General features: G+C 30.9%; 2 protein-coding genes across 4 annotated transcripts in view; both read right to left on the bottom strand.

The window, feature by feature from the left end:
* Positions 1-1,134: 1,134 nt before the first annotated feature.
* On the bottom strand, positions 1,135-4,432 carry LOC132747526 (uncharacterized). The gene is made up of 4 exons (XM_060736928.1): positions 4,279-4,432; positions 3,291-3,420; positions 2,681-2,814; positions 1,135-1,938 (listed from the first exon to the last, which is right to left on the bottom strand). Exons 1-4 carry the CDS (start codon positions 4,319-4,321, stop codon positions 1,388-1,390), a joined length of 858 nt encoding a protein of 285 aa, XP_060592911.1. The 5' UTR covers positions 4,322-4,432; the 3' UTR covers positions 1,135-1,387.
* Positions 4,433-10,250: 5,818 nt separating this feature from the next.
* The window catches only part of LOC132747529 (unconventional myosin-VIIa-like), a 51,467-nt gene continuing 42,056 nt past the window's right edge, over positions 10,251-19,661 (bottom strand). The window contains exons 26-31 of one of the 3 annotated variants that reach the window (XM_060736930.1): positions 18,867-18,878; positions 17,990-18,067; positions 17,516-17,613; positions 16,939-17,026; positions 16,011-16,034; positions 10,251-10,562 (exon numbers count right to left, since the gene is read on the bottom strand). In XM_060736930.1, coding sequence (XP_060592913.1) covers positions 10,524-10,562; positions 16,011-16,034; positions 16,939-17,026; positions 17,516-17,613; positions 17,990-18,067; positions 18,867-18,878 — 339 coding nt within the window. In that variant the 3' untranslated portion in view covers positions 10,251-10,523. The remainder of the gene's footprint in view (positions 10,563-16,010; positions 16,035-16,938; positions 17,027-17,515; positions 17,614-17,989; positions 18,068-18,866; positions 18,879-19,661) is intronic. The other 2 variants (XM_060736932.1, XM_060736931.1) reach the window with 2 other exon arrangements.

The following is a 19,661-nucleotide window of genomic DNA, read 5'->3' as shown; positions in this document are numbered from 1 at the left end:
GGTGGTTTGATATTGACTTATGTAGTATTTTAAGTAGGATTACAAGGTTATTTTGTAGTGGTGAATATATTGATATAGTGTACTGGCCAATTCTGCCTTACCACTTTTTTAACATTTAAGTCACATATTTGTATAATTAATGGGTTATTTTTGCGTCAGTAATGCTTTTACAAAATATATTTGAGCCGCGTCATGACAAAACCAACATAGTGCGTTTGCGACCAGCATGGATCAAGACCAGCACAGTCTGATCAGGATCCATGCTGTTCGCTTTCAGTTTCTCTACTTGTAAAAGAGTTTGTAAGCGAACAGCAGACTGCGCACTATGTTGGTTTTGTCGTGACGCGGCTCATATCTCCATCCGAACCTGTATCAAGTGACTGTTACATCTTCCGGTAACCATCTTCCGGTCAAGTCAACCGATCCACAATAAATGTTGGGTATATGATGATATTTTCATTGCAAATCTATGCTGAGTCAACTATATTATTGCTTAGTTTGCTAATTTACTATTATCAAATACTTAAGGCAGAATTGACATGGAGTTAGAATGTGCAAATAAAAAATACAGGAACAATGTTCTGATATATATTTTTGTCCCACTTTTGAAGCTTACATTTAATCTCATCTTATAAAACACATAATTGGGCATCAATGAACGACATATCGTTTCCCAGAGGTTGCAATGAAACATGATCGTCTAATTTCATATGTATTTTTATTTACTTATTTATCTATTTCTGGTTGTTGAAGACAACGGATGGTCCCGGAAAATGACGCGCACGCACACAAAAAATGTCAGATTACGGCTTTCCAGTGTAAGAAGACATCTGCTACACTTCCGTCGATTATTTAAGGCATGAACGGGCACCTGAGTAGAACTAACTGGCTAGATAGCTTCTCAATTGAAATAATCCAAAGTGAGGGAAAAGTGATGGTATGCGAAAAAACAGGTTAGTACTTATGCAGCTTGATAAATTATCTTATAGGAATGTCTATGAAAGTGAACCCATCAACAATACATAATAAAAGAAAAAAGCGTATAATTTTGAAAACAATGTCTAGACTTCCTAGTCTAAAGATGAGCGATTCTTGAGTTGCTGAAAGCACCAGAACCAATACAAGAAAAAAGTGTAACAAAATGTAATATTTATACAAATCAATTGATTCGTACGGACTTCTAAAAAAGCCGTATTACACAATCTTTGTTAGTTTGATAGTAATAAAATGCAATAATATATAAACTTAATATGCCACGTTGCAAAAGAGCATTTGCATTATGCTGTTAGAAAATACACAATGTAGTACACATTAAATTCACAGTCTTAGTCTATTTGCACCAATCATGAGTTTTCATAAAAACATTTTGCTTATTTACAGAATTCTTTTAAGAATTATTCCGCGTCATAAAATGGAAAGTAGAGCTGTCTGTCCGTTCCAAAATCGGATGTTCTGTCGAATGATGATCAGTTTGACCGCGATATGTGACTTCCGCTGTAAATTCTGGTTGTGTAGATATTCGTAGTTCTTCGTACACGGCTCCATCTTTTGGTGGTATGTGATCTTCTAAATAACCATGTGATCTGCCTAACGCAGGAAGTGCGACCGGATACTGAGTGTGAGGATTTTTTGAACGTTCCAGATAAGTGTCAAAGTAAGACAAATCCGTATCTCTCCACGATGGCTCGTGTCCAGCATGGCTCGCATGCTCGCGATATTCTTCAGGCACTGTATAACCATCACGTGATCGCGATGGATTTTGATTTCGAGGATATCTGTCAGGTGTAAAGTGTTCCGGGTAATCCACGTGACCGTTAGTTCCCCAGGCGTCTGCTTGCTGGTCATCAAACGAGTACGCAGGAGGATGATCAATGCTTCTTCGACTATTTTCTGTACGGAAAATGGACAAATCTACCATGTTTGGCTGATCGTCTAAACCTATACGTTAAAATAAACAAAATGAATAATGTAGAATCTACACTACATTCCTTTTCAGTACAATACACATGTTAGAGTTGGCAGGTATGCACAGAAGTTCTACAAAAGTAGGCATATTGGAACTATTTTCTACATTTGGTCTCGGCAGTTTGCCTTTGTAACGACTGACAAATTAAGTGACCCAATTTAAAAAATGGTTCTAACAATGGTCAAATATTGCAGGCATTTATACTGAGTCTAGCCTCTCTCAATTTTAGTTCGATTTCCACAGTTGGTTGCATAATTGTGAAATCAGAAATATTCGGACGCGTTTGCTTAATGCGTGCGTACTTAGTATCTAATATGTGCACAGGGCTCATACATTAGAATAATGCGCGCACGTTTTCATTGCGTATGTTGTCGACCCACGCGCATGCATTAATTTTACATGCACGCATTATAATTAAAAACGGGAACACGTGATAATAATATGTACACTCGTAGTAGTCAACACGTTCCTATGTAAAGATAGGAAACACGTACGTGATACCATGCCACCTCATTAATGCCATCAAACTAAATCGGTGTTTCTTCTATGAAGTATGTACTTGAAATAATATGCTCCTAGAGACACCCTAGATCTTCCTCATTAGTGAAGCTTGATAATCACTATCTGAACAGCGTCACTCAGTGTAAATTGGAATAAAACAAATAATTAATTAACAACAAATGAAATTTAAACATAAAAACTGCCCTTATTTACCTCCATTATTTTGACGAGTTCCAACCTGTTCTTTTTTCTTGTTTTTCTGTTTCACAATCAGGAATATTGAAACAGTGACCACAAAAATGATAAATAGCCCCACCAATATAAAGGCAAAAATCATCCACCAATTTCTGTAAAACATGGACCAAATAAATGTCTTTAATCTATTTTTTTGCTTTTCAATTCTATTAGACAGTTTGTATGATTTTTGCAAGATTGCAGGCTTGTAAATAATTTTCATTATTGTTGCTGTTATCGTTAACATTATCATCATCTTCTTCATCTCTTTCTTTTTCATCATCATCATAGTCCTGATCATCATCAAATACCACCACCATCATCTTCAATTTTGATATTAACATCATCATCATCATCATCTTGATTTAACAACAAAACAGCCAATATCATGTAACATATACAGCACAGTATAGCTTTTCATGTTTCAATTTGAAATTACATTTTAGTAGCAGACACTTGCTGCCGGAATTATACTGGCATACAAACATTAGATAAATAATAGATATGTTTTATCCGACAAGTTCAGTATTATTTTGTGATTTATATGTTCATTTTTTTTTAAATTTTAGAACAATATAAAATAACGTACATATCATTACAACATTTTTGTTCGTCCAGATCCCCGCAACATCCATGCTCACATGATATTGACTGGAGCCTCTTAGGGTCTTCACTCTTGTAATGACAAATCTCGGCCGCAGCTGGCAAAACTATATACCCTGAAATAACACAAAAAAATTCACCTATAAGCCAAGACACGAACTGTAACAATTCAAAATGTGAGGGAAGGGTATTCTTGAATTATATGTACCACGTGCTAGATAACGGACCTGTCTTATAATGTGACGTAACTGGTGATAGTGAACTCAATCCATTTATTAAGAAGACAACAATTACAATGATGTCCAAGTTTAATAGATCAATTATTCTATATTATTTTACGTGTGAACGTTTATAAGCTAAGCGTTTTGTTTTTATTTGTATATTATTCAAATTATCATGTAGTGTTATTTCCTGATAGCTTCTTTCATTTTCTTAGAATATTTCCCGATTTTCTCTTAGATATTTCTTTCTATAATAAAATATTGGCCGCCTTTATACTCTTACTATTATATATTACGTTCACTCATTATCCTTCTCTTGTTGTTATTATTATTATTATGTTAATTATTAAGTGTTTTCATAATGGCCTTGTTATTGGGCTGAAGACTTTTTCTCTTTTTTGACCATAAAATTAAATAATTCCCCTTAAATTTTTTGTATTGGCTGAATTTAGATGAAAGTAGTCCGGCAAGACACCAGTGAAAATACGGAAATATGTTTCACTGGAGTGAAAAATAATGTTTTACTTAAATACGGAAAATGAAAATACGCATTTTATTTAATAACAGTTCTCAATATTTCATTTATAAGTACATAATAAAAACCTCATTATTAACAAATAGTTGCAAGTATCCGGAAAATAAACAAAATTAGAATATGTTCATTTATATGAACTAATATACGCAAACATAATAACTTAATATAATACAGAAGTATGTCAATCAAATCAACATGAAAACAGTTTAAACACTTACCTAATATAACAAGAAAAACGACGATGTTCATAATTATTTTCATTCCTTGTAAATATTTTATTTTGCTTTTCTTTTTCTTCTAAAAAAATAAATGGCGTTTTAACTACAACAGTTAATGGGTCGTGGGTTTCAAATTACAAAAATTGTTTGAATGAATCAAGATATATTGATAAAGGTATTGATCTGTTTTGAAATGATATATCCTAACCGAAACCTACATAAACTGACCTTTATTGTATAGGTTTATTGTTGTTATTATAAAACATATATAAGTATTCTATTATTATAACATAATTGCACGACTTTTAACACAATTTGTGGCGATGGATCAAATGAATCAATCAATCATTTTATACATTTTTACGCGACTGTTAATATACTTCTGATAAAAAGTAGTATCCAATTAAAGAATTAAAATATTAGAACTGACGAGCGGAATTTTTGCTTTGAATCGGATAATTCTATAAATCCTAGACAAATTCCCTCCAGGACAATTATCCTCATTTATTTTGAGTGCAATTTGACAATTCCCTCCCGTTATTTTCTCATCAAAGAAATACTAACTTGATTAAGTATCTTTAAAAATATTTTTTATATATAACGGTCAATATGTAATGCTAATTATTGTTTATTAAACCACGTCGATTAGAGCAGAATAACGATTTGACGTTGTCCGTCCAGACGTCCGTCCTTTCTTACAGGAGAATAGTAATACTTATGTGGCTAGAGGAAAAATAGTTAACTGTAGATTCTACATTTTCTTTTCTTTTTTCATTAATTCTGTAAGCTTTTATGGGTAGAACAATGTAGAAACCACTTAAGAACTGTCTCGTTAGAAATTATACACGTCTTTCCGTTCTTCACAGGGAGAGCAATGGGATAGTCATATAACTTCCCATCTGTGAGACCTTCCGTGTGCCCGGTATCCCTACATCACAAATTGAATGAAGTTTTAAACTGTTAAACGTGAATTTTTATGTAATGGACCTTAAACTTCAAATATGGTTACATCGCATTAGGAAGAAGTGCAGTACCCAAGAGCCATAACATAAAATATTGATGTTATTGCTCTCTTTGAAATTTTCATACAAAATTTTATTTCAGGGAACAAATTTAGAAGAAATGAGAATATCAACTTGAAACTTCATCAAAGATGTAATTCTCGAGTTCTTGCCAAGTTTATTACAATGTCCTTAATTTGTGTGTGGGGAATAACTAAAACAAATACTGGATCTATCAATTTTAAACTTCACAGAAGAATAGATCTCATAGATAAAATGCAATGCAATAATTCTCAATTGTGAATTTGTAATTGTTTTTACTGAATTTCTGCCATAGGCATAAATAAGACACCGCTCATTTCTGTTTGTAATACTCTGAGGGACATAATACAATCAAATAATTTGTACCATTCGACGAATTTGCTTGTTCTGGAAATGTTTTAAAAGAAATATTTCATTTTAAAGCTGATAGACAAGGCATGTAAGGTGACTTCACACAAACATTGATCAAGTGTTCAATATACATCACTGAACTATTATTGTTAAAACAGACAGTGTTTGTCCCAAGATGATTCTTTAATTCCATCTTTAAAAAGGAAAATCCTGGACATTCATCATTTCATACACAATTAAGGTACACTCGAACTGGACTGACAACTTTTCGTTAGTTAAATATCTAACGGTCCTTTTAGCACAAACAAATTTAAAGCTTTTCTTGTTACAGTTGCAAAAAAACGCACTCGATGGCCATATATTGTTTTGTGTACTTGATAAAGATTAAATGACAAATACAATTTTGTTTACGACAAATCTTTTCACATTCAACACTACTGTATTCTCGTACAAAGCATTTAACTCTGAATTCATTCTAAACATCATAAAACACATGTTTGTCCTTTATTAAGTTTAATGCGCCATTTACTTTTAAATAATTCAAAATCCCCTGGTGGTATGATCGTGATCATCAACCTTAACCTAATAAATTTCTTAAATGAAATTATCGTCTTCAAATTTGTATATGTCATTCACTCAATGATCATTTTTGAGGATATCAAAATTAAAATGTTAAGTTGGGCAGCTAACAACATAGAGCCTGAATAAACAGAGGCTGGTTTCGACCTGGATCTATATTCCAATAAAGGAAGGGTCACAAGTTTTTTTTTTAAATATATATTTTTAGAAATACAACCTAATGCATTAAATTTTGCTACCTCATTTTTTCCAGAATAATCTTTATTCTAAAAAATATTACCTAAAAGTGAAGAAGCGCACGAAATTCAATTCAATTCAAAGTACATTTATAATATTTTGTACATTTTTTTCCATTAAAATGCGCCAGTTATTCAATTTAAAAAAATCAAATTTTATATACAAGGATTTTGGACCAGAGTTAAGTTCCTTTAACTCCCACATCACCACTGATATACTTAAAACTACAATCCCTGTTTACAAATAAACTGTTTATTTTGATATAATTATAATATATGTACTATTTTATAACAATTAGAATATGGATAATGTAAAGATAGGTAAAATTTCATACAAAAATATTGATTACATAACAAATAAAGTTGTTGTCTCTTTAACAAAAATCAGGCTTTAATCATTGTTTTAACAAAAAAAAAGACAGCAAGATGGACCAAGTTTGAGTTATTAGTTAATGGAAACTATATAACAAGTTCCAGGGGCTGTTGTAAAAGTTGGTGTCAGGGTCGTGATTCATAATATACACTTTGCTGACTCTAATACCCAATGCTGCATATCAAATATATAAGACTGTGCCTTTAATGGTATAATTATTCTTATATAAAAATGTATTCATGTATAGAGTTTTACATAAGTTTAGTAATGTAGTAATAATATTTCATCAAGAATTTGCAAATGACATTGACCTTTATCTTAAGCTGGGACGAAATACGAGGGATGATCAAAAATAAACCGGACTGTGACTGGCAATTGAAGAATTTTCATCCTATCACTTATTGTTATATATCAAACTTAATCGGAAAACAATACCTGTAAACTGATACTTTATTTAATCAGATAACGCAAATAGCTTGTCCGTAACAGCGAATTCAAACACCATGGTAACGCACACCCGGCGCAGTGCCTAAATTCGCCTTGACATGAGGCGCTTTATGCTGCGTGTATTTTATAATATGGCACATTTAGAGTTCAAAATGCGCCAAAGCGTCATGTACCATATCTTTGACGTTGTCAGTAAAAATGACTTTATTTAAACCATATTTATATTTACAATCACAATTCAAACGTCACATGTTAATTAAATTCTCGCGTTAAAACTATGTCGTCAGAATGTCTTGAAAATCGATCAATAGGAAAAAAGTGTCAAATGTAAGACGAGAAACTGTTTAAAACGTAGAAATAGATTATGGCTATCAAGGGAAAAGTTCCAGAAAGCCACAACATATTTTTTGATTAGCTTAAAATATTAAGAAAGGATAATAGAGAAATAGAAACAAGTAAGGGAGAGACAGAAAAATACAATTTTAAGGACGTTGGTGACGTCAGTCGCCAAGACGTTGAAAAATGACAGTCGATTGACTGCTGACATTATCAACGATGTTCGAAAGTAACTACGGGACAGTGCAGTCAACTCTGAGGATCTTAAAATGATAATAGTTAATGCATTAATTGCATGTATTGTTTTCTTGGTTTACAATTGTATCAATTATTTTCTTATTTTACGCAGTAGTCTTATGGAGAAATTGTGTCAACAATTTAACAGCCACTGTTCAAATTGGCTATGCGTTTTATTTATTTTAAAATAATGACAATTTTGATCATAGTTGTATTATTCTGTTATGTTTTCGTATGTATGATACATTTTTTATCATTTTTATCATTCAGCAACATTATTTTATATTATTTGTAATACATAATATAGTTAATTGCATGTGCGATTTTTTCAACAATCAAGTTACAGAAGGAAATAACGGAAGTTTGCGTCATAACAGGAGCTCTTTATCATCATTCATTCTATTACAAAACAATATGATACCCACTTGTACAGAAATATATATAGGCAGTGGATCTGCCGCATCAATAAGATGACTGTACCACATATTGGCCTACTTCGTAAATGAGTAAAAATCTGCCCCGTTAAGGACAATACGCTTGTGACGTCGTTAACGTCAATTTTAAAGTTATACCGTGCGCCGCATTGCTTTACATGTGCATGCCAATAACAGCATAACTTTTTTCTTTGTTAATATTTCTTGTTGGTATTTTTTGTATCATTTAGGGGAAAGATTCCGATTTATTTTCCGTGTATTGTTATGTAAATTCATTTAACAGGTTAAGAATCATTTACAAAGTCCGGTTAATTTTTGATCATCCCTCGTATATCGTCTGTCCCAGATGCAAGGAAGCCCAAACATGCAGTTTTAAGCTACATAGAATTCCTAGATCACATAAACAAAATGGCTTATCACAAACATTAAAAATTCACTGGCTTTTGACATAAGGTGAAAGCAAATACTGAAGTATCATCAGCCAATCATAAGCCAATGACTTGAATTGTCATAAGGTGCCAACAACTATTCAAGCACGATAATGATCATGATAATTCACAAGTAAACACTGTGTGCTCAGGTGAACTAAAAATCTCTTCAACCATGACTTAAAATTGTCAAAATTGTAAAACATTAAATATATGTTGGAACATTGCATTTAAATAAATGATAATCTAATATTTTCTAATTCAATACCCTGTCTGTATTTAACTGACATAGCAATTTTCTCTGGGACTTCTAGACAGAAATGTCTTGGATATAATGTGTAAAAAGTAATTTCTTGGCTAAACCATTTACAGAAATGATATTGTAAATGTAGAATGAGCATTTTATCTGGAAGGGATAAGAAGGGAAGAAATTTTGCTGCAAAAAGCACAGCACTTATAAAATATTTATACTTTAAACTGTACAGAATACGTATACAAAAGAACACAAACAAAAATACAAAAAAATAGAAAAAAAATCTCTCCATCTTGATTTCTAATACATCTGAAACATTAAAGACAAGAATAAAAAATGTCTACTGTTTACAGAGAAAGCGATATGTAAACAAATAAATAATACTTTTGGAAAAGAAATATTATGCCATTCTTACATGTGTATTATTTAATATTAATTCAAGCCAACATTCATAAATTTTTGAGTCACAATCAGTATATATACATGTATATGAATAAAATGTATATTGTTTATATAGCAACAGGATACATTTACCATTTAACTGAAATAATTATTATGCGTAATTCACATGTTGAGTATTGCATAATTTCACTGCCTATACTGATAAATTATAAATCCATTTGATCATTTTGACCTTCATAGGTCATCTTAGCTTGAGCCATGCCAACAATCACCTGTTATGGTCTGTTATAACAATAGAACATTATATAATGCTGTAACTTTGTATGGAACTTTTTAACTCAATCCCTGCAAACATTAATTTTCTTTCTCTTACATGATTGTCACATAAATCACCCTAAAATAAAAACCACCTTGCCTAAGAACCAAATATGGTCCTAATAGAGGGTTTTACTGAATCATAAACTAATTGACATATATATTATACAAGAATATTTTATTATCTGAAATACTAAAATATAATATGAAAAAATGTAAATCATGAAATACCATTAATCAATTCATCAATATTGTCACTAATTAATAAAATTGCAATTTGTCTTACAAAATGATACACCTATAAATCAAGTATGTTCTCACAACACATGAACACTACAAATAGTATGTTCTGTACTAACATTTTCTCCTATTCTTGATTAAAGTGGCTTACCAAAAATAAATAAAAAAAAAATTCAAACTTCGGAAAAACATCCCTAACAATAACTGTGTTTCATTTCCATCTTGATATTGATATTATGCAATCCATAAAAAGTCAGTATATTTTTCTAATATAATCACAAGTAATGAGCATTGACTCAAACAACTTGAACGATTATTAGGAAACAGTATACACAGATTATATTATGTATATAATTATTGTTGTAATATTTTAACATTTAAATATATTCATCAAAACATATCTTGCTGATAGTAACATGTTAACAATCTCAGAAATAAGAAATAGACTGAATGTATCATTCCAAACAATCCTGCTTGACCAGTGACAATTGCACTGCTGTAAAATTACAACTGTAAAACACTCAACACTCTCATTGTAAATGATAACTGTAATCACATAGCCCACTGTTTACTACTTCTTCTTTGGTGCATAAACATTGTGCTGTGCTTCCTGAAAATAGACAGAAAAAGATTTTTGAAATGACCTTGCTGACTGTGTATAATTCCAACATCCTTTTCTTTTGTCACACCAACATTGTAAATTGGTCATATGGCAAATTTAGAAGTAGATTAGTTAATAAGGATGACCTCATGTGCTTCTCTGTGTGCAGTTTCTACATAGCTGAACTTCTAAACTAAAATGTGAAATGGTCTTTATTTGATTTACTTAATGTGTTACTGCAATCCTAATGGACAAAAAATAATTCAAAGAAGTGATTGTTTAAAACAGAAAACTTTGATTAAATGTATGCCTTATGTGAATGATGAATAGGAACAACTTTTGAAAGTTTTAAATAAACCTAAAAAGGAAAGAATAATTTTATTTCAATGCCAAATGTTGGCAAAGACATGACTAGGAAAGCTTTCCAAATCTTCCAAAAGAAAGAGAAAAGTTTAAAACAGCTAAGCCTTACCCTATTGAAACTTAAAGGACTTGGCATTTGCCTGCAGTCTTACATAGCTCTATACTGTTAGTAACTCAATTTTTGTATTTTTGATACTGAAATCACTTAAACTTTGAATGGACTGTTCTATAATTAAATCATGGAAAATCTATTACACAAATACAGCGGATTACTAGAGTACTAGCTATTAGCAAAGTAAATCTACACACATATTTAAGTTTCACTCTAGGATAAATATTAAAAAAAATGTTTCAGCAAAACATACATATAACTTTAAAAGAAAGCATCTCTAAACAAGAGCACTGCATGCTGTGTTAACGCTCATCTGTAAACCCATTACTTCATGAGCATTTTGTGAAAAATGGCTGTTTTCATTGAAAAGTCTCCCGTTACAAGTTCAAATTGCTATAATACTATTAAAACTGCTTCAACACTAATCAAACTTGGCACAAATGTTGACTGGACCATTGCCCTTGCAACAACATGCTCAGGCTTAAATTTTCTGTTACCATGGCAACGAGGGGACATCTCAAAATTGCCAAAAATCACTATTTTGCGTTGATTTTTTCCATCAAAATTGATTTCAAAGTGCTGCAACTTCTCAATGGATTGAGATAGAGTCAAATGCTTTTCAGCGTTGGTTACACGTTACCTTATGATCAATCTGGGGTCATTTACAGTCTCTCACAAGTCCAAAATTTTCTTGGCGATGAGGGGGACTCCGCCCCCCTTCAAACCCCCCAAACAGAAGGGGGCACATCCCCCTTCTGGCAACCCCCTGATGTATCTTTTGGTTCGGGGGCCGCGCCGAAAAAGAGGTCACTTTTTTTAACAACATTTCTCAAACAAAATCAAGTGTTTGGGGTCTAAATAAGGCATTTTTCATCATTTGAGACAACAAAAAGGGGGGGGGGGGTAAAAAAGGCGTTAAAAGGCGTGTATATGAAGTAATGGGTTAATAACAAATTTCCATAAATAATCTAAGTTAAAAAGAGGCATGACTCCTGAAACAATTTGCAACTGTTTCTTATCAAATATTCCAAGTTTCATGGTGATAGCTTTGATAGTTTTAAAATCATTCTACTTAATAAGCAACTTTGAAATCTTACTAAAAATGTGGCATAACTCCAAAAATATTTCTTTCAGAATAAAAGTCCTTATGCCTTACAACTGTAACTTGTCATAATTAATATTTCATATTGATACCATTAAAAACCAGTAAAGCTTTAGCTTCGAGATATGACCTATACAGTGTTGATGTGACGTAAAACCCAACCAAACAAACAAACAAATACCCTTAATAAATAGTTTTGAGAAATCATTCTACTTAATTTGAGTTTATTGCCAAAAAGGGGCATAACTCCTAAAATATGTCTTTTAGAATTATGGCACTTGCCTTACAACTATATCTGATCATGATCATTAAGTACTTGTATTGATACCTTTAGAATTGTTTAAGAAATGGGCTAAATTAAAATTTTTGCATGAATACAAAGGCATAGCAGCAATCATAATAGCCTCAATCATTGTAGACCATGATGCTGAAGTTTTAGATTTGTCTAAATGCTGAAGTTTTAGATCTGTCTAATTGCCAAAGTTTAAGATTTGTCTAAATGCTGAAGTTTTAGATGTGTCTAAATCATAAATGCTTTAGTTTTAGATGTGTCTAAATGATTTAGTTTTAGATTTGTCTAAATGCCAAAGTTTTAGATTTGTCTAAACGCTGAAGTTTTAGATTTGCATTCCACAGCAGAGATTGCCTCTTATACCTTGTTTCCATTTACATTAGAAGTTAAAATTATGTGTTCCTGGAAAACTATTTTTAAGATTTTAACTGTTGTTAAGTTTGAAGCATTTTTCCTGAGAATTATTTTAAGTCATGGAATATAACAAACATTATAATCTCTTCAAATTTAAACTCAATGAAAATAACTGTTACATTGTTATACATAAATTATGTTAATTAGATATATCACATCTTCACATACATGCAAGTATTAGCCTTACAGAGATGGTATTAGCCTTATATACTATGAAACCTTCATTTACTAAACATAACATAGATAAATAGATGGTGTAACACAACAAACGTTTGATATATCTACAATAAGTTTATTGTCACTATATTAATTTGGTACGGAAACAATATGTATGGAAACAATATGTTTGGTATGGAAACAATATGTTTTGGTGTGGAAACAATATGTTTGGCATGGAGACAATATGTTTGGTGTCGGAACAATATGTTTGGTGTGGAAACAATATGTTTGGTGTGGAAACAATATGTTTGGTATGGAAACAATATGTTTCATATGGAAACAATATGTTTGGTGTGGAAACAATATGTTTGGTACGGAAAAAATATGTTTGGTACAGAAACAATATGTTTGGTGTGGAAACAATATGTTTGGTGTGGAAACAATATGTTTGGTATGGAAACAATATGTTTGGTATGGAAACAATATGTTTGGTGTGGAAACAATATGTTTGGTGTGGAAACAATATGTTTGGTATGGAAACAATATGTTTGGTGTGGAAACAATATGTTTGGTATGGAAACAATATGTTTGGTATGGAAACAATATGTTTGGTATGGAAACAATATGTTTGGTGTGGAAACAATATGTTTGGTGTGGAAACAATATGTTTGGTATGGAAACAATATGTTTGGTGTGGAAACAATATGTTTTGGTGTGGAAACAATATGTTTGGTGTGGAAACAATATGTTTGGTATGGACACAATATGTTTGGTATGGAAACAATATGTTTGGTATAGAAACAATATGTTTGGTGTGGAAACAATATGTTTGGTATAGACACAATATGTTTGGTGTGGAAACAATATGTTTGGTGTGGAAACAACATATTTGGTTTTGAAACAATATGTTTGGTGTGGAAACAATATGTTTTGGTGTGGAAACAACATGTTTGGTATGGAAACAATATGTTTGGTGTGGAAACAATATGTTTGGTGTGGAAACAATATCTTTGGCATCGAAACAATATGTTTGGTGTGGAAACAATATGTTTGGCATGGAGACAATATGTTTGGTGTAGGAACAATATGTTTGGTATGGAAACAATATGTTTGGTATGGAAACAACATGTTTGGTATGGAAACAATATGTTTGGTATGGAAACAATATGCTTGGTGTGGAAACAATATGTTTGGTGTGGAAACAATGTTTGGTACAGAAAAAATATGTTTGGTACAGAATCAATATGTTTGGTATGGAAACAATATGTTTGGTATGGACACAATATGTTTGGTATGGAAACAACATATTTGGTTTTGAAACAATATGTTTGGTATGGAAACAATATGTTTGGTACAGAAACAATATGTTTGGTGTGGAAACAATATGTTTGGTATGGAAACAATATGTTTGGTACAGAAAAATTATGTTTGGTACAGAAACAATATGTCTGGTATGGAAACAATATGTTTGGTGTGGAAACAATATGTTTGGTGTGGAAACAATATCTTTGGCATCGAAACAATATGTTTGGTATGGAAACAATATGTTTGGTGTGGAAACAATATGTTTGCAGTGGAAACAATATGTTTGGTATGGAGACAATATGTTTGGTGTGGAAACAATATGTTTGGTGTAGAAACAATATGTTTGGTATGGAAACAATATGTTTGGTATGGAAACAATATATTTGGTTTTGAAACAATATGTTTGGTATGGAAATAATGTTTGGTATGGAAACAATATGTTTGGTATGAAAAAATATGTTTGGTATGGAAACAATAAGTTTGGTATGGAAACAATATGTTTGGTATGGAAAAAATATGTTTGGTTTGGAAACAATATGTTTGGTATGGACACAATATGTTTGGTATAGACACAATATGTTTGGTATAGAAACAATATGTTTGGTATGGAAACAATATGTTTGGTATGGAAACAATATGTTTGGTATGGAAACAATATGTTTGGTATGGAAACAATATGTTTCAACTATTGACTATTAAACTACTTCACTTTTAAAACATTAAATAATTACAATCATTGGTAGTCACTACTAAAAATACTTATGTAAACTGGACAGACTTGTCATTATATCTTAAACTGTATGGACAAAAGCTGTCAGTAGGACAGTGCTCAATTATAATTCCCAGTGCTTAATAGTAAAACAAGAGCTAGGAATAAATAAAGATAAAGAAATCATTAACATTTTAACAAAAATAACATTAAAGAGTCTTTGAAATTGACCAAAAAAATTGGTAAGTTCACAAAGTGCCATACTAAGGTCAAATTCCATGCTAGAGTTATGGGCCCTGAACAGTGACTTTAAATACTGATCCCAGAGACAGTTATTTAATTTTCAAGTGAAAATCTTTGCAGTAGTTTTGAAGACTTATGTTGCATGCAAAACTTTATCCGGGACTTTCAACAAGGGCCATAAATATGTCAAAATCTTTGTTAGAATTATAGAATTTGGATAATGCCCTTCCATTATGATCTTAAATAAATGTGTGTCACACAGAAATAAAAAGCTTAAAGTGAGATATGATGATGTGCAAGAAGTTGCACACAGAGCTATAACCATGGTGTTATGCCATTTTACCCTGACACCCCGTTAGTACGATATTCCCACTATAATCTTCAAATAGTCCACGCAAAAATAATGTTTTTCAGTTTTTGCAATAGGTAACGCAGAACAATGGAAATACTGCTAAAAAAGCAAGGGCATTTTTATTTCTGCAATTTGTAAATTAAATCTGTGATGAAATTAGATAGCCTAAGTTTTATTTCAACAATCAGTAGCTTTCATTTATACAGGCAGTATAAAACAAAATAACAAATTTCAATGGGTATAAGATCGCAAAGTTTGCCTAAATATTATGCTAGCTGAAAGCAAGGGGAAAGCTCAATCTGATTTATTTATGGAAACAATGCTTTAAATTATTAATTTAAATATAATATAATTGATAGAATGAATTCCAAACACATTGAAAACTTGCATATTTCATCATAAATACCTTAAATGCAGATCTTCTTCCAGTCTACAATGTGATTATACAAAATATTCAGTGTGTGATAATACAAATTATCATACAACTTAATTCTTATTATTTAGCATTGCCTTTGTGTCAGGGTAAGAAAATGTGCAGTACTCAAACCATAAGATCATCAGAACACTGTTTCAAAGTTCTATAATCTTAAGACACTAGCCACTCACACATTTTCTTCTCTATTAGTGATGTGAAGGTAGAATTACTATACCACAACTAGAGTACCATGTTCTAGTGAAAAATATTGTACAGCAGATTATAACCCAATGTGAACTGACTTATAGCTATATACAATCATTGATTCATTGTTGGGTGTAAAATGGCACAAGGTCAAATAAAAGACTGAAGTATATCACTAAGACTCAAACCGTGCATATTCATATCACCATTCTGTAGTTCCATCAACTGAACGCTCGGTAACAACTTCTTTACATTTGCAGAGAATTTTATAATGCTTGCTCTGGTGTATATATAAAAACAACTTGTCACAATTTATATTAATCCTTTGAAGAATATTTAGAATGACAGGTATACAGCCTATTCATGTTCAGACTGGCCTGATTGTATAGACACGTAAAATTATCATTGATAATGCTCAAAATGATAATAATGATAATAGGAATGTGAATCAAAAATTCATACATATGCATGTCTTCTTATTTACTATAAAATTTTGAACTTTTCACTATATTTCTTCTATTCTTTCACCTTTTAACAAATATAATTATATTATAGCAACTTCATGTAGCTTTTTTAATATTGTTCACCTTTTTTTTAATTTCTATATTTTTTTGACAATGATTGATATATAAAATATAAAATCACAAATTTTTACAATAATGTCAACACACATGTGACTCCTTAAACCTGCTGAGATTTAAAGAGACAAACTAACCTGATTGTGTAGCAGACGTTGATAAGCCTCGGCTGGTCTTGGTGGTAAAGGTCGCTTAGACACGTCACGCTCCATATCTTTTGCCAAACTTTAAGTAAATATTATTTATATAAAATTTCTATAGTTCTTGCTAAACAATAATTTATTTAAAGAAAGTTTAATGGAATATGTGCAACTTCTACTTTGTCTTAGACTATGAAGAACCATTATAAATTCCATGACATTTGATGAATACAGTTACACATGACTAAATAACAATAATATAGTGACTAATCACAAGCATATAATATTGCTAAATCTATATAAATCTAATATCAATATTATATGGACTGTATTTAGTCATACATGGCAAAATATAATATTTGATTCTTTACATTACTATATACTGCTTGGCACAAATAAAATGAGTGACCATTTTAATCATTCATGGCTAAATATACTATTCATATTTGTATACATGTATGCAGGGAATAACTGATATAATATTGACCTTTTTCAACCATGAATAAATAGATACATTATTTAGAACACAATACATATCTAAAATATAATGAGATGTTGAGGAAAGTTGGTGTACCTGTAGTTTCTATCTGGAAGTGGTGGTGTTTGCCAATTCTCGGGAGGTGGTGGCAGGGGTCGTGAACTTTCTCTCATAGCTCGTTGTTTACCTGTTTTCTAAATCAAAACAAACAAACAAACATTAAATAAAAACAGCTTATTTCAGCAGAACAATAAAACATTGTGTGCAATAGTTTAGATAGATGACAAGCAGTGATATAATGATGTACTAATATTATCAATTTTTTTTTTTCAAACAAATCACATGAGAAAATTAATAAATAACAACTGCTGCATTTAGTTTTTACACAGGTTAGATAAGCTATTAGTCTAGAAAATATTACTTTTTTTAACTATGAACTATTAATATTTTTTGTTTGCCAGAAATTTTGTCCAAATAATATTTTCCAAAGTGAAAAGCATAATATATTTTGAAATATGAATATGAATATTAAAAATTTCATAAAAGTAAATGTAAGATGTATTTAAATACCTGTCTTTTGATTTGCTCCTCGAGGGTGAAGTAAAATCTTTCATTAACAAGTTCACCATAGTCACATTCTCCTGATTCCTGTAACAATTATGATAAATAACAGATATAATAAAGGGCAATAATTCTGTTAACATTCATGTAAGAGTTGATGATCTTGGATAACGACTGAAATATACAATTTTTGAAGACATGATTGAAGTTTAACCAGAATACCTGTGCTGGATGGACTAGAATAAGATCAACTTTTATTTAAACTGAAGTGCTGTTACATGAAGCTGCCAAACACTAGTCAAGTTTAGATATTTAATTAAAAGCTTGTTAAAATGTTTTTATTGTTTTATTATTTTAAATTGTCAGTTGTCTTTCTTTTTTTCTACGAGTAAATAATTTGTCACAGCAAATTACAGAACTAAATAACCTTTCACATTTTTACAATAAAACTTGCACAGTTTCTTCTAAACCATTGTTTTGGAAACAACAGATGTTCAGATGTTAAAACTTATAGCTGGTTGGACTTTTATGTAGGGTTTAGGTAAGATGTATTACAAAAGGTGATATTGTCCTTAAAAACATAAAGTAAGTTGTCTTTATCTGAACCATACTTACAGTAACTTAAAATGAATAATTTTGTCTTCAGTTTCTGCAATCATTATTTTTACACATTAAAACTTTCCTACATAATCAAAATCTTCATTTGTTTGTAAAGAATACATAAAAGGAGAAGATGGTTTTTTCATTGTCATCTTCCAAGCAACATACCGGTATATCAGATAAGCAGAGCAATATCAGGGTAGTCACTGGGGAATACTTTAAATTATTTGGAATAAAGCATGATGGGAAATTATAGCAGATGTGATTATAGAAAATAACAACTCACATAATTACTCTTCTGAAAGATATTTATAATACAAATCATGCCTTAAATATTTAACAAAATCACTTTAATTCAAGAAGTAAGATATTTCTTATTACTGAAAGCCTAGACAAATTTTAATTATGAAATTTTGGACAAATGTTACAAAGTTGTGCACCAATATATCTCCAGCATCAAATATTGCTCCATACTAAGATATAAAATCCTATATATACATAACTATTTGAGTTCAATTTAATGAACTATACTCTGTACTAAATTCATAAGGAAAACATATATGCATGTATAATTTAGATAACATCAACATCACCGAGATAAAGACATCAAATATTCTTGTTTTAAAATTACGAGAATGAAGGGAATAATCTTATTAGATTTTTTATGTTATTAAGTTCACCAATAACCATGCACTAGTATAGATGACACAACCACACTGTGTATTATTTCATTATAATGTTAAAGCCTATTGTATGACAGTTAAATTCACAACACATACAGTCAAATCAACAATAAACAATCTTATACAATTGTATATAGAAGTTTTAAGAATAATTGTACAATAGGTAGAAAAATGATATGAATTTGGAAATTAAAACAGTGTATTGCTTAGCAATATAGCACAATACAATGGCATAATCAACTAAAAGTTTCTTGAAACCAAAATTTATACATCATTTTGTATACTTTAAGTAAATCTTAATTACACATGTAAACATTGATTAAAACCAGTATACAATATAAACCATGCAAATATTGTCTAATGTATTAAGATTAACCAACCAAAAATGTAAATATCAT

Source organism: Ruditapes philippinarum, unplaced genomic scaffold (assembly GCF_026571515.1).
Source record: "Ruditapes philippinarum isolate M1 unplaced genomic scaffold, ASM2657151v2 ctg379_1_1_1_1, whole genome shotgun sequence".
Lineage (NCBI taxonomy): Eukaryota > Metazoa > Mollusca > Bivalvia > Venerida > Veneridae > Ruditapes > Ruditapes philippinarum.
This window is presented reverse-complemented; position numbering and strand designations above follow the sequence as displayed.